Genomic DNA, 12,189 nt, shown 5'->3' with positions numbered 1-12,189 from the left:
GGCCGTAGAAGGGCGTCAAGCGATGACGTTCACCATTTAACCTCAATCCTCATTAATCGCGACTTGTCAAACCACCATCATAAACAAGATTTACCTCTTGCCTTGCAGCTTGAGATCATCAGTGATTCATTGCGGCTAATAGTGCTTATCGAGTATCAAGCCATTGAAGTCACCAGTTGCACGGCGAAATGAGCCTATCGGGATACACGGACATCTTACAGGGCCCCTTGGCACAGTACCTGCAAATTTCGGAGAAAATCGGCGGCGATGTGGCGGAACAGTCCAAGCTGGTAAGCGCCGCCTTCGAGGCGCAGCTCCTCTACCTGAAACTGGCCGCCCATACATCGAAGCCGCCCCTTTCCGAAACCACCACCCTGCTAAGCCCGACCAGCCAGCAGATAACAGCTGTGCAGGAGTACCGGGAGAAGCACAGGACGTCGCCCTTTTTTATGCATCTGTCCGCTATCAGTGAGAGCGTCACCGCTTTGGCCTGGGTGACAGTCAGTCCGGCACCAGCCCCTTTTGTCAAGGAGATGAACGACGCTGGCCAGTATTACACCAATCGGGTGCTGAAGGACTGGAAGGAGAAGGACAAGAACCATGTTGATTGGGTGAAGGCCTGGGTCCAGACACTCACAGGTAAGCGGTTGCTATCGCTATTTATTAAAACGGTATACACTCAGGCTCCAGCTGCAAGAGAACGTTCCAATTAGTCAATGAAATAAAGCTTGTACCTGCTATAAGTGACTTTTTTGGGGGCTTGCTTAGATTTGCAGGCCTTTGTTAAGCAGCACCACACGACGGGGCTGGTTTGGGCGGGCACTGGGCCTTCCACCGCGCCTCCGCCGCCGCCCTTCGGCAGCCTTCCACCGCCTCCTGCCATCGACGCGCTTTCCTTAGCTGCAGGTGATGCAGGTATTTATTTACTGGATAATCTGCATTTGATCGACCTTTTTCAACAGCAGCCTTAATCAACGTTTTAGGCCTCGACCGTTCGGCGTTGTTCGCTGAAATCAACTGCGGCCAAAATGTGACGAAAAATCTGAAACGAGTCACCGCCGACATGCAAACACACAAAAACACCGCACTGAGACAGGGGCCGGCCCCATTCAAGCCCGTGGTGGCTCGCAAGCCGATATCCACTGTGTTGACTGCCAAGCCGCCCGTCTTCACTCGGGATGGCAAGAAATGGCTGATCGAGTACCAGAAGAACAAGACGGATTTGGTGGTGGAAGATGCCGAAATGAACAACGTGGTCTATCTGTTCAAGTGCGAGAACTCCACCGTCCAAGTGCGAGGCAAAATCAACTCAATCACAATGGATTCGTGCAAGAAAACTTCCATTGTCTTCGACAATCTGGTGTCTTCCATGGAGTTTATCAATTGCCAGTCCGTGCAGATGCAGGTGATGGGCAAAGTGCCCACAGTTTCCATTGATAAAACCGACGGCTGCCAGGTCTATCTCAGCAATGAGAGCCTGGATGTGGAGATTATCAGCTCCAAGTCCTCGGAAATGAACATATTGCTGCCAAAGGGCGATGACTATGTTGAGCACGCAGTGCCTGAGCAATACAAGACTCGCATCACCCCCAATAAAACCCTCCACACGGAGATCGTGGAGAACAAGGGCTAAACGCCCCCGGTTGCTTAAAGGGTAACATCCAGCTCATCCATGGATATTACCGTTTAATCCCAGCAGGATTTAGGCGCTTAACTTCATCGAAACGTTCTAGATGTCCGTTTTGGGAGCCAAGTAAACTCTAACTAAAGTAAAAAGTTGTATTCCGGCGCGTAATGTTTAAGTCCTCCTAGGCCCTAAGTGTTTTTGTAAATTCATACAAACTAGCTTTTTATCGGCAGTTTTATCCTGCGACATTAGCTACCAAGTATTAAGAGCATTTATTTATCATTATTATTCCCAAATATTGGTGTGGATTAGGTCAGCTTTTATTTTACTAAGAGTTACTCATTCGATTAGATATTAATATTCCGCGACGGTAGACTACGATCGTCCCATTCAAGTGTATCGATTAGTTCTCATGTAAAGCTTTCTAATAAATTTGTCATGCATAGCCAGTAACTGGAGGGTGGCGATTTATTTCCCAAAAACCCCCGGATAAATTATGGATGTACCTTTATTAAACACTTTCCCTCACGCTCTATAAATCAGCCCTAACTCCAAAGCCCGCCGCTGGCGGTTCCCCCTTGAGAGACGTTGGTTCGCCTATAGGCTCTGCCGCATATCTTCCACTCCTGAAAATTCCAAAAATATCACCAGCCCAGACGCGTGAACGTTTCTCCTGCTCACCTGGGACCGGGCTTCGGTTTCCTGCCGGCTTTCAAATCAGCCAGAATTTCCTCAGTGTCTTGCACGGTCAAATCCTCCTGCAAACAATCCAATACTAGAGCGGCCTTTTAAGAATACCCTCAACAGGCCTGCATGAACAAAATGATCCATCCACTTACATAGTAATCGTCATTGATCTGCACCATTGGGGCGTTCACACAAGCCCCCAAACATTCCACTTCCGATATGGTAAACAGTTTATCGCTGCTGGTCTCGCCCACTTCTAGGCCCAGATTCTTCTTGATTGTGTCCAGAATTTCATTGGAGCCCCGTAACCAGCATGGCGTGGTCGTGCATACTTGCAAATGGTACTTGCCTGTTGGCTTTCTGCAAAAAGCGTCCTCAACTTTACCACTTTACATTCTCAGTTGAAAACTTGCCTCATGAACATCGTGTAAAACGTTGCGACTTCATACACGCGCATTTTCGGCAATTTTAGGATGTCGGCAACGTGATGCATGGCGGAAATCGGCAGCCATCCGTACTGTCTCTGCGCCAGATCCAGCAGCGGGATCATCGCCGCCCGTTTGTGCCCCTCCGGATAAATCGCCAAGATCGCCTCCACTCTCTTTTTGTTATCGGCGCTAAATTCGAAGGGAATATCGGGATTGTCCTCGGGGGTGTCCCTGTGAACGAACAGCGAATCATGCGCCCGACTTGCCGTGGTCTGCAGGCTTCTCAGCCCCAAGGGCCCCTTCTACAACACCAAAGCAAAGGGTTACATAATGACGAAAAACTTGAACCGAACAAGGGCGCGCCCTACCAGACTGTTCACTGCTGCCCTTAATGTGGGTAACATGTCGATCAATTATCGGTAGGGGCTCTTTTGCAGGTACAAATCAACTTTTCGGGCTCAACTTTTGACAACTGTCCCACTAGTGAGGTTAGGTGTCCGTTAATTTCAAGGTTATGTATCAGGGACTTGAACACGGGTGGAAATCAGCACTCGCTTAGGCTTAAACACGTTTATTTATATTAAAACATTAAAAAAACATCCCCTTTTGCGTTGTCACACATCTCATCCCCTTTTGCGGTGGTATGGTTCATATAAACAAGAAATAGAATCAATCTGCAATAAGCAAACCATGGATGGAAGTTTTGAGCTAATGGATCAGGGGGCTACCTTATAGGGCTTCCACGTAGGACCGTCGACGGGCGTACGACCCTAAACAGGCCAGAATGCCGACGGCAGTGAGAACGAGAACGATCATCAGGGCCATTGTGTCCCCAAAGTCAAACATTTTGCTGGATAAATTTTATCCAGTGCAGGTAAATAAACCAAAACGATAAGAGTAAAGAGTATCTACTTTATACTCGATGCCAAAATGTAAATAAAAACTTAACCCGAATGTGTCAAAGTAGTATTTTCGGTCATTGTGTCATGTCAAGTTTCTTGTGTTTTTCTGCTTCAATGTGAGGTTAAATCGGATTAATTTGCATTAATTTGCGTTCAAATTCTCTACTAGTTCATGTCATTGTCAGCAGTGTTGTCATATAAGTCTCGTTCTGTCTATGGTATTTGCGAAACGTCATAAAAACAGAGGTTTGGTATTTGGTCCAATTTGGTCGTAAAAACATGAACGGAAAAGTGAATTTCAGAGTTTAGTAACTACGTACTGGCGTTAATTGTTTAGTAAAATTGGTGCTTTAAACGTGTAAAATGGATCCTCACTTACACCGGAGAATGTCGTCTTCGAATCCCTTTGCATCGCTGTTTCCAGGCAGCAGTCAAGATGGTTCCGATCACCCTGACGCTCCAGAACCTTCTCTGAATGATCTGCTCGAGGAGATTTTCGGCTTTACTTTAAATGAACAAATCACTGACACCAAGGAAGTAAGTACAGGGTGTTTATTGAACCCTCTGAGCAGGCATAAGAGGCCTTTGGTGGCTTCAGTTCACCTTGGCATGCTATAAAAAAAAGGTTTAAAATAAAACCCCTTTTCCAGCAGGAAATCGCAAATGAAAGCAATGCAAGTGTTATTTCATCGATTTCACCTGCTAAATCATCCCAATATTCGGATCCTTTCCCCGAAATTTCTCGAAAAGATTTTCTAAATGGTTTATGCCAAAACTGTGAAATTCCGTGCTCTTTAATAAGTTGCCAATCTGTTTGGAATGGTGGCACATTTCTTATTCACTTTTGGAATCCTCCATAGACGGCGCCAAAAGGAGTTTTCGGGTTTTCCCTAGAACTGAACACGAAAATTGTAGAAAATCAAGGGGGAAGATGAGAAAACATAGAATAAACTACAAAGCCCAGGCACAGTTCTTTTGAGAATAGCTAAACTATTTTGTGGGCAATTCTTAGAGCGTAAAAGCCATATTCATATTATTCCCAGATAGTTCCTAGAAAGCCTTAAATGCTAAAGATTTGCACAAAAAACTCATTTGTGTCAATTAAGTACATTCGGCATCAACACAAAGGTTCCACCCAACACAGTGTTACACCGACCTAATGCATGCCCTAACAGGAGTGTTAATTAAAACTGTAATTTATTCGAAAATTTCAGTTTGTTCACTATTGATTAATTAACAGTTGAGTATTCCAACATTGCAGATTCTTTATTTGGAGGAAGTAAGCGAGGAGCTAGACACAACAGTTCTAAATATGGACAACATTCGGCAAGTTCTATTTGAAAGACTTTTAATTTGCCAAAAAGATAATCCCGTTCTGATTAACAATAAACGTTTGGGATTTCGAAACCAACACGCCATTGAAATGCTACCAATAAAATACCTGTACGACTGCTACGTATTATTGCACACCAATCAACATTTGAGGCCAGAAGATCGATTATCTTTAAAGGACAAGATTATACAAAATGTGGCTACATCTATATTGCAGCCGGACATCTATGGCGATCAAGATTTGTCAGAGCAAATGTTCAATCTGTTGTTAGCAGGTGGACCTCATCATGATACGTTTTTCGTCGAGGTTTCTAGAAGGGTGCTAGATGAAGAAGCGACTAGTAAGAAATGGCGAACGCAACATGTATTTGCTTACTATATTCCTTATTGTAGATGACATTGTTTTATCGTCGTTCATTGAGCAGATGAATAGAAAAATGACTGCAAAGTTGAGACAGGCTCATTTGGTATCCTTTGAACTCCGCGTCCTTAATTATTTCAAGGCATGCACGGCCAATGACTTTTTGGCAGATATATTTATAGATCTTTGTGTACCATTGACGCTTTACAAGGGCTCAGAGTATCCCAATACCCCAATAGGGGCGCTTCTTAATTTTTCTGTACTGCCGAAGAATTCAAATGACCCTTATACGCTTTTTAGTGGAACCCTGGATCAAGTGAGTGCAACAATAATATTTATAAAATACGTATTTATAGTTATCTTTTATGTTTTTTACATATAGAAAGCAAATCGCATTGAAAACGAATTGATGTGGGAAAGTATGGGACATCAGAAAGACCTGCTTTATGCGTTCTTTTTACAATTCCTAAAAAGGAGCAATGCAGTAAGAACCAAATTGCTCACGTGGTTTGGCCGTTGCTTGCAGTACAATGGCGATAGAGGAAAGCTCGCACATCAGGTAAAGATGAAAGGATCCAGGCAAAATTTGAGGTCATTTCGGTTCTACTTCCCTGATTTCAAATTTTCGCTCTCATAAACTCCTCAGTATCAAACCACCCCTCAAAACAGGAGCGGATCCAGCTTTAAAGCCAGGGGGGGTTATGTAGAAAAAATACAGACTTCTGTTATCTATGAAATTAGAAAAATGATCGTCGTTTTGTGCAAGGGTGTCGCAAGATTATGCCAAAATTTCATGTTTTCCGTCACATTTTTGCTCATATCTCAGAGGCAAAATGAGCAAGAACGCTCATTTGTACATCATTCTAGAGAGAAATAAATGGCCTTTTTAGAAAGTGAACCATGGATGGGGAAATGTTGTCAGTTTTCTCAAAAATTGCTTGAATTCAAGATGTTTTAAATTTGCGTGGTTTTTTTTCAGTTGCAAAATCCACTTGAACATGACGCTGCTTTTTTCGAAGTTTCTCACGAACCATTCGTAGTCGTAAAACTGGCCTTTGCCTTACCTTGTCTATAGAACTTAAGGGTTTTATTAAAATATCCTGATCGAATAATTCGATTATTCCCATCAATACATGTGGGGTTATTTATCTGAATAGTTTATTCCCTTTTAGGGAGGGATGCAATTTCTGAACATAAGCAATCCCCAGGCACCTGACGGATTTATGCTAAACGTTTGCACTGTATTGGTGGACTTGACTAGGCCGTTTTGCTTAGATTTTACTGACGGGAGGATACTAAAAGTTGACCCTACTTATACTGCTGTACAAACTGTGAGTAGTAAATTGCCTTGATGGCTTATGATCATATTGAAAATATTTTTCAGCAAGGCACCGGTTCAGACGCATCCTCAAAAGGAGTAAATATGTTTGGTTTATCAGCTGAGACCTGTTTAGTTCCGGTCGAAACTCATGACGGTTTAGAAGAAACGCGAATAACTGCGGAAAAGTACAATTTTATTACACAGGTTTTTTTTATGGCTCACAAAGCAATGGACTTGTCATTTCGAGGCATGGTTCAACATCTAAATGCCTTAAACGAAGTAAGAATGTTTTTAGCATTTTATAGACTTATTTAAGTTAGGGCTGGAATATGGGATATTCGCAAAATATTCGCAAAACGTTGTGCTCTTGCATGCCGGCAGCCACAGGCCCGAATGATTCACTATCTAAATGTCTTACACGATAATATACATATTTTTATCGAATATCTTCATCTTAAGGGCTTTAAAAGGGAAGCAGACTGGTTTCGGTATTAAGTATAAAATGCTTTCGTTGTTAATAATAAAAAATAAACACCGTTTTCAGTTTTATTTTATATTAATAATGAAAACATGTTATTGCTTTTTTTCGTCTGCAGCTTTTTTAGAATTACTTGAAAAGATCAGTTACACATTTATTAAAAATCTGTATAAACCTTTCTAGGAAGTACAAAAACTTATGACGGCGCATAGAGATGCGGTGGAACAAACAGGTCTAAACTCAGAGTTAACTAGTACTGTAAAAAAGGCGTTAATTTCAGAATATACCAAGTAAGACGACTTATATTTAGCATCACAAATAATAAATCAATTCGAACTTTTCAGATTGCTCCATTTTAAGTGTGCGCTGGGTGAACCGAAATTGCTAAACAGTTTGTTTGATTTGATATCAGCCACTTGTTATTGGTTGTCGCAAGTTGCAGTAAATGTTGACTTATCTGAAACCGAGACTACAACTTTTGCTCCCTTGGAAGAAAGAGCCATTACTTTTCCTCTTCCAGAAAAAGTTCCATTCACACTTAAGTTGGTGTAAAAATCATAAAATGTACTTTCAATAAGCGTAGTTTGTTTTAGATGCATTCCAGAATTCATCGTAGAAAACATAGTCAGTTTTTTAGTGTATATATTTCGATACATTCCAACTTTGTTTGAGGACATCGGTTGTAGCAAAATGGAACCAATTGTTACGTTTCTGTTGACATACATGGGTTCATCTAGTCATATGAAGAATCCACATCTTAGAGCCAGATTGGCTGAAGGATTAGATGCCTTTGTGCCAAATCGCGACGATCTTACAATACTAAATATTAGCACTTATCAAAGGACTAGGCTATTTACTCACCATCCCCACAAGGGGGAGGTAAGCATTTGCTAAGTTTAATCTTGAATGAGCATAGAAAAACTTGCTATTAATTTCTGTTTTAAAAAATGCGACAGAAACTGCATTTAGTGTGCTTGTTTTAGATGGTGAAGATGGTAATGAAGGTCTTCGTAAGCATAGAAATGACTGGACAAAGCGTGCAATTTGAACAGAAGTTCAACTACAGAAGACCGATGTATCAAATTCTTAAGTACTTATGGCAAATTACAGAGCACGAACTTTGTTTCAAGTATAATTCCGTATTATTTTGTATTTCAAGCTTTAATCCAGTACACTTTAGGGCGTTAGCGTGCGAAGCTGAAGCCAACATGGAAGCCGTAGAAGCTCCATTATTCCTACGTTTTATTAACTTGCTGATAAACGATGCGATTTATTTGTTAGATGAGTCTTTGAGCAATATGGCCAAACTTAAGGAAATGCAAACTGCCCAGTAGGAAGATTGCACGTTTTTTATGAAGCATTTATGTGCATTTTGTGAACTATTTTAGCGCAAATGGAGAATGGAATTCGTTGAGTGAAAGAGAAAGCGCTGAAAATATGCGGCTCATGAACCACACAGGCAGGTTAGCCCAGTATGATAATACGTTAGCGAAAGACACCACCTTTGCCTTACAACAAATAACATCAGAAATCACCTCGGTTTTTACCCATCCTACCATAGTCGATAGAGTTGCGGGAATGCTAAATTATTTCCTCTTAAATTTAGTTGGACCTAATCGCAAAAACTTCAAGGTAGGGTCATTTTGTTCGTGCCATGATTGTCCTTTGTAATGGCTATTTGTCTTAGGTAAAAAATTTAGACGACTACGCGTTCGATCCTAAACAAATCGTGTTGGATATAATTAAAATTTACATACATTTGAAAGATAGCGATGCATTTTGTCTAGCGGTTTCGCAAGATGGACGCTCCTATAGTCCAAGCTTATTTGAATTCGCCGAGGATGTTTTAGTTCGCGTTGGTAAGTGTTTATTAACTAACTTTATAAAAAAATACTACTTGCAACTAACAATTGTGCCTATAATTATGAAAGTGGTCTAAGTCATATGTGTATTTCTTGTTTCTGTATTCTTTTTATATGTATAACGTGGAGTCACGGAAAACCATTTATTTAAACAAAATTTAGTTGCATAATAAACATTGAAAATGTAGTTAGGTATAAATATTTCCTAAACTAACACGACATCATTTATTTATTTCACAAAATGCTGGAGTCCAAAATCGAAAATAGTAGTTTTGTAAATCTATTCTAATTGGCACCCGAATAATTTATTTGTATTTATATAAAAAGGTACAAGAATCGAAATTTTTTCAGACTATGGGTGCTTATTGAGTGAGTTAAGAGAGGTGGCTGAAAAAGTAGCCAGAAAAGCTATCGAGTACATGGAAAATGAAGAAGCCTTGGCCGAAGCTCCTGATCATTACTTAGATCCCATTATGTCCACTTTAATGAAGGATCCAGTCATTTTGCCAAGCTCTAAAAAGACGGTTGATAGAACCACAATCGCAAGGTAACCGACCTAAAATTATTTAATTCAATTATCATTAACATGCTTAGAAGTGCTGGCCTCAAAGGTACGGGTGGTAGAATATTCCCGATTGTATCAACAGAATTTCGGTGATTTCCGGCCTTTTAAATCGAAAATATAATTTCGTTCAATGGATGAAGAAACTCGTGTTACGTTCGGGGACTCTGCTGAATTTATTCCATACCATTTTTTTATATTCAGGTTACTTCGTAGGAATAATGCGGTTTTCGAGATAATCTAATATTAATTAACAATTAGTGGATTAAGTATCTTCAACACTTCTTTATCACCATTTACTGAAAACTGTATTTCTGATTCAGACATCTTCTGAGCGACCAAACTGATCCGTTTAATCGGTCGGCGCTATCCATGGATCAACTAATTCCGGATGTAGCACTGAAAGCTGAGATAGACAATTTCATTCGCGAAAGGCAGAAGAAAACTAAACCCGAAGCGAACGAAATATTTATCGAGACAATGGAAATGGACTAATAATTCAGGTTTTTTCAAATTTTATGTGGCAAATATACAAATATTTTGTCTTGGTGCATGTTTCATGACCGTCGCCTGAAGGTGACGGTGATTTACAGATATTATATAAAATTTAAATTTTAATGATATCAAGTCTATTATTGTCTTACTGTGTAGAATTTACTGTGGCTCAATGCGGACTTTCTTGCAACGTTACCATTAAACAATTAAATTAATTTTAAACTGTATATCTGATTTGTTTTATAATGTTTATTTGAAAATAAACCTGTTTATCTCGTACTGTATAGTATTCGCTTGAATTGACCAATTGACTTGTTTTTTTCGTGTGCTCTTTAATTGTGTGTTTTCCAATAGTGTTCTTTTGTCTCATCGCTTTGCATATTTTCAATCAGGTAAGTGCCTAATGCAAAATTATGGTTTTGTCCAAATTTACATTCAATTTTTTTCACACTAATATCTTTGAGACGATTTTCAGACGTACATTCTCACGTTTTTGAAACGTTTTTGAGTTTTCCTGACTGTATTTCTAATTTCGGCATAAACAATGTTCCTGGGTTTCAGTCATTTATTTAGATTATCATAATTTAGTCATTAAATAAAAACGTTTCGGTGTTTTTCCGCCATCATCAGTTTGTTCGTGTAGGCGGATAATCTAAATAAATGACTGAAACCCAGGAACATTGTTTATGTCGAACAACAGAAGCAAATAAAAAAACGAAGATTAATCGATGTAAATATTATATTTTACATTAATTTAATGTAGCTCTTTGTGGGTCAGACGGCAACCCTGTAGTTTGTAAAATTTGCCAGATGCTTCACAAATTTGAACGCACGCGCCAGCAAACATTATGAGGTGGTTTAGGGGTGGAATTATTTAAAATCCCCCACCAAGAATATTAAATGAGAATAGAGGCAGGCCGGATTTTACCCTCAGTTTCATGGTTCTTTATCTATTAAACGGGCATTTAAATATTTAAATATACCAGGTGGCCGATTTATTCATGCAGCACAGCTGGTTTTAAAAACCTTTGTATGGGTGTTTCCTTATATTAAGTAAGGATAACTGGACTGAGCACCTAAAATCTTCACAATATCATAAATGTATTTACGTTTTACAGCTTTTGCATAAAGTGTGAGGGTAACTGGACAGAGCGTTTTTCGAAATCACTCAAAAATCGACAGTTAAAATGCATTCTGCATGTTTCATGTTACGGTTTTATTTTGCGCACTTTGTATATGTGGTCTGATAAAAAAAATGCAAATTAGCCTCAATTGCCCACAGACACTGGATAGACTTATATACTTTGCCACTAAGCAGCATTTTAAAGAAGCTGAATGGTCCAGAAATGAAGCAAAATTTTTTTGATTTTTTCATCAGGCACCGACTAACTTGTTTGAAGTTAAAGACACAAAAGTATGTACTTGTATACGCATCAATTCGAGGTTATGAAAACAATAAACTCGTTGACAATATTGACATTTCGAAAAAGTACGGTCCCCCATTCAAGTAATTGTGTCGCACTGACCCTTTATCCTTATCTATTTTATTGTCACTTTCTGTATTGTTCCATAGTTGCCGGACTTTTAATAATAATAACGAAGCAACAGGTATTTACGTATGTTAATTAGGCAGACAACCATTGTAGCCTGCCTTCTGATCTAGTTTTTTGCAAATATCTCCTTTAATAACAATTATTTTTTTACTGTTTTTCCTGTACCCCGTATGTATAGCAAACTAGGGTTACTTTCCCACCTAGAATACGTGGCTGAAACAGGGGCGGATCCAGCTTTAAAGTCAGGGGGGGGGGTATGTAGAAAAAATACAGTCTTCTGTTGTTTATGAAATTAGAAATATTATCGTCGTTTTATGCAAGATTATTGCAAAATTTCATGTTTTCCGTCCCGTTTTGCATGTTTCTCGGAAGCAAAATGACCAAGAACGCTCGTTTTTACATCATTCCAGAGATAACTAAATGGCATTTTTTTGTTGGCCGTTTTGGCATCGTTGGATAGATAATATTGAATATCAGACGCTTAGCTGCAAGATTATGCCCAAATTTCATGTTTTCCGTCCCGTTTTTGCTCATTTCTCGGAGGCAAAATGAGCAAGAACGCTCATTTGTACATCATTCTA

General features: G+C 39.8%; 3 protein-coding genes across 5 annotated transcripts; 2 read left to right on the top strand and 1 right to left on the bottom strand.

Moving 5' to 3' along the window:
• The first annotated feature begins 26 nt into the window (after nucleotides 1-26).
• Nucleotides 27-2,080, top strand: LOC109538864 (adenylyl cyclase-associated protein 1). Its single transcript, XM_019906285.2, has 3 exons — nucleotides 27-639; nucleotides 769-915; nucleotides 984-2,080. The coding sequence occupies exons 1-3, from the start codon at nucleotides 189-191 to the stop codon at nucleotides 1,631-1,633; spliced, it is 1,248 nt and encodes a 415-aa protein (XP_019761844.1). The 5' UTR covers nucleotides 27-188; the 3' UTR covers nucleotides 1,634-2,080.
• On the bottom strand, nucleotides 641-3,272 carry LOC109538865 (NADH dehydrogenase [ubiquinone] flavoprotein 2, mitochondrial). Of its 3 annotated transcripts, none has more exons than XM_019906286.2 (6): nucleotides 3,111-3,272; nucleotides 2,728-3,044; nucleotides 2,467-2,674; nucleotides 2,309-2,412; nucleotides 2,134-2,253; nucleotides 641-690 (listed from the first exon to the last, which is right to left on the bottom strand). In XM_019906286.2, the coding sequence occupies exons 1-5, from the start codon at nucleotides 3,144-3,146 to the stop codon at nucleotides 2,160-2,162; spliced, it is 759 nt and encodes a 252-aa protein (XP_019761845.1). In that variant the 5' UTR covers nucleotides 3,147-3,272; the 3' UTR covers nucleotides 641-690; nucleotides 2,134-2,159. The 3 variants fall into 3 exon arrangements, with proteins under 3 accessions (XP_019761845.1, XP_019761848.1, XP_019761847.1); XM_019906289.2 differs by having other exon boundaries at nucleotides 2,309-2,385; XM_019906288.1 differs by lacking the exon at nucleotides 641-690 and having other exon boundaries at nucleotides 2,118-2,253; nucleotides 2,309-2,385.
• A 589-nt stretch (nucleotides 3,273-3,861) lies between these two features.
• On the top strand, nucleotides 3,862-10,282 carry LOC109538857 (ubiquitin conjugation factor E4 A). Its single transcript, XM_019906263.2, has 15 exons — nucleotides 3,862-4,181; nucleotides 4,906-5,317; nucleotides 5,370-5,653; nucleotides 5,720-5,896; nucleotides 6,510-6,668; nucleotides 6,722-6,937; nucleotides 7,320-7,426; nucleotides 7,481-7,678; nucleotides 7,730-8,015; nucleotides 8,120-8,265; nucleotides 8,317-8,466; nucleotides 8,525-8,768; nucleotides 8,824-8,995; nucleotides 9,350-9,545; nucleotides 9,884-10,282. Exons 1-15 carry the CDS (start codon nucleotides 4,008-4,010, stop codon nucleotides 10,053-10,055), a joined length of 3,093 nt encoding a protein of 1,030 aa, XP_019761822.1. The 5' UTR covers nucleotides 3,862-4,007; the 3' UTR covers nucleotides 10,056-10,282.
• The last annotated feature ends 1,907 nt before the right edge of the window (nucleotides 10,283-12,189 follow it).

This window comes from Dendroctonus ponderosae, unplaced genomic scaffold, assembly GCF_020466585.1.
Source record: "Dendroctonus ponderosae isolate FM_Combo_2020 unplaced genomic scaffold, Dpon_F_20191213v2 Dpon_F_20191213_9, whole genome shotgun sequence".
NCBI lineage: Eukaryota > Metazoa > Arthropoda > Insecta > Coleoptera > Curculionidae > Dendroctonus > Dendroctonus ponderosae.
This window is presented reverse-complemented; position numbering and strand designations above follow the sequence as displayed.

What these genes read in the sequence shown, in the direction of transcription:
- LOC109538865 (XM_019906286.2), bottom strand. Translation starts at nt 3,146, where the DNA reads ATGTTACCCACATTAAGGGCAGCAGTGAACAGTCTG. An exon ending in TTTTACACGATGTTCATGAG is followed by an intron (nt 2,675 to 2,727) that starts GCAAGTTTTCAA and finishes CGCTTTTTGCAG; the next exon opens with AAAGCCAACAGGCAAGTACC. An exon ending in AAACCGAAGCCCGGTCCCAG is followed by an intron (nt 2,254 to 2,308) that starts GTGAGCAGGAGA and finishes TGGAATTTTCAG; the next exon opens with GAGTGGAAGATATGCGGCAG.
- LOC109538864 (XM_019906285.2), top strand. Translation starts at nt 189, where the DNA reads ATGAGCCTATCGGGATACACGGACATCTTACAGGGCCCCTTGGCACAG. An exon ending in CTGGGTCCAGACACTCACAG is followed by an intron (nt 640 to 768) that starts GTAAGCGGTTGC and finishes GGGCTTGCTTAG; the next exon opens with ATTTGCAGGCCTTTGTTAAG. An exon ending in CTTAGCTGCAGGTGATGCAG is followed by an intron (nt 916 to 983) that starts GTATTTATTTAC and finishes TCAACGTTTTAG; the next exon opens with GCCTCGACCGTTCGGCGTTG.
- LOC109538857 (XM_019906263.2), top strand. Translation starts at nt 4,008, where the DNA reads ATGGATCCTCACTTACACCGGAGAATGTCGTCTTCGAATCCCTTTGCA. An exon ending in AAATCACTGACACCAAGGAA is followed by an intron (nt 4,182 to 4,905) that starts GTAAGTACAGGG and finishes CCAACATTGCAG; the next exon opens with ATTCTTTATTTGGAGGAAGT. An exon ending in AAAGTTCCATTCACACTTAA is followed by an intron (nt 7,679 to 7,729) that starts GTTGGTGTAAAA and finishes AGTTTGTTTTAG; the next exon opens with ATGCATTCCAGAATTCATCG.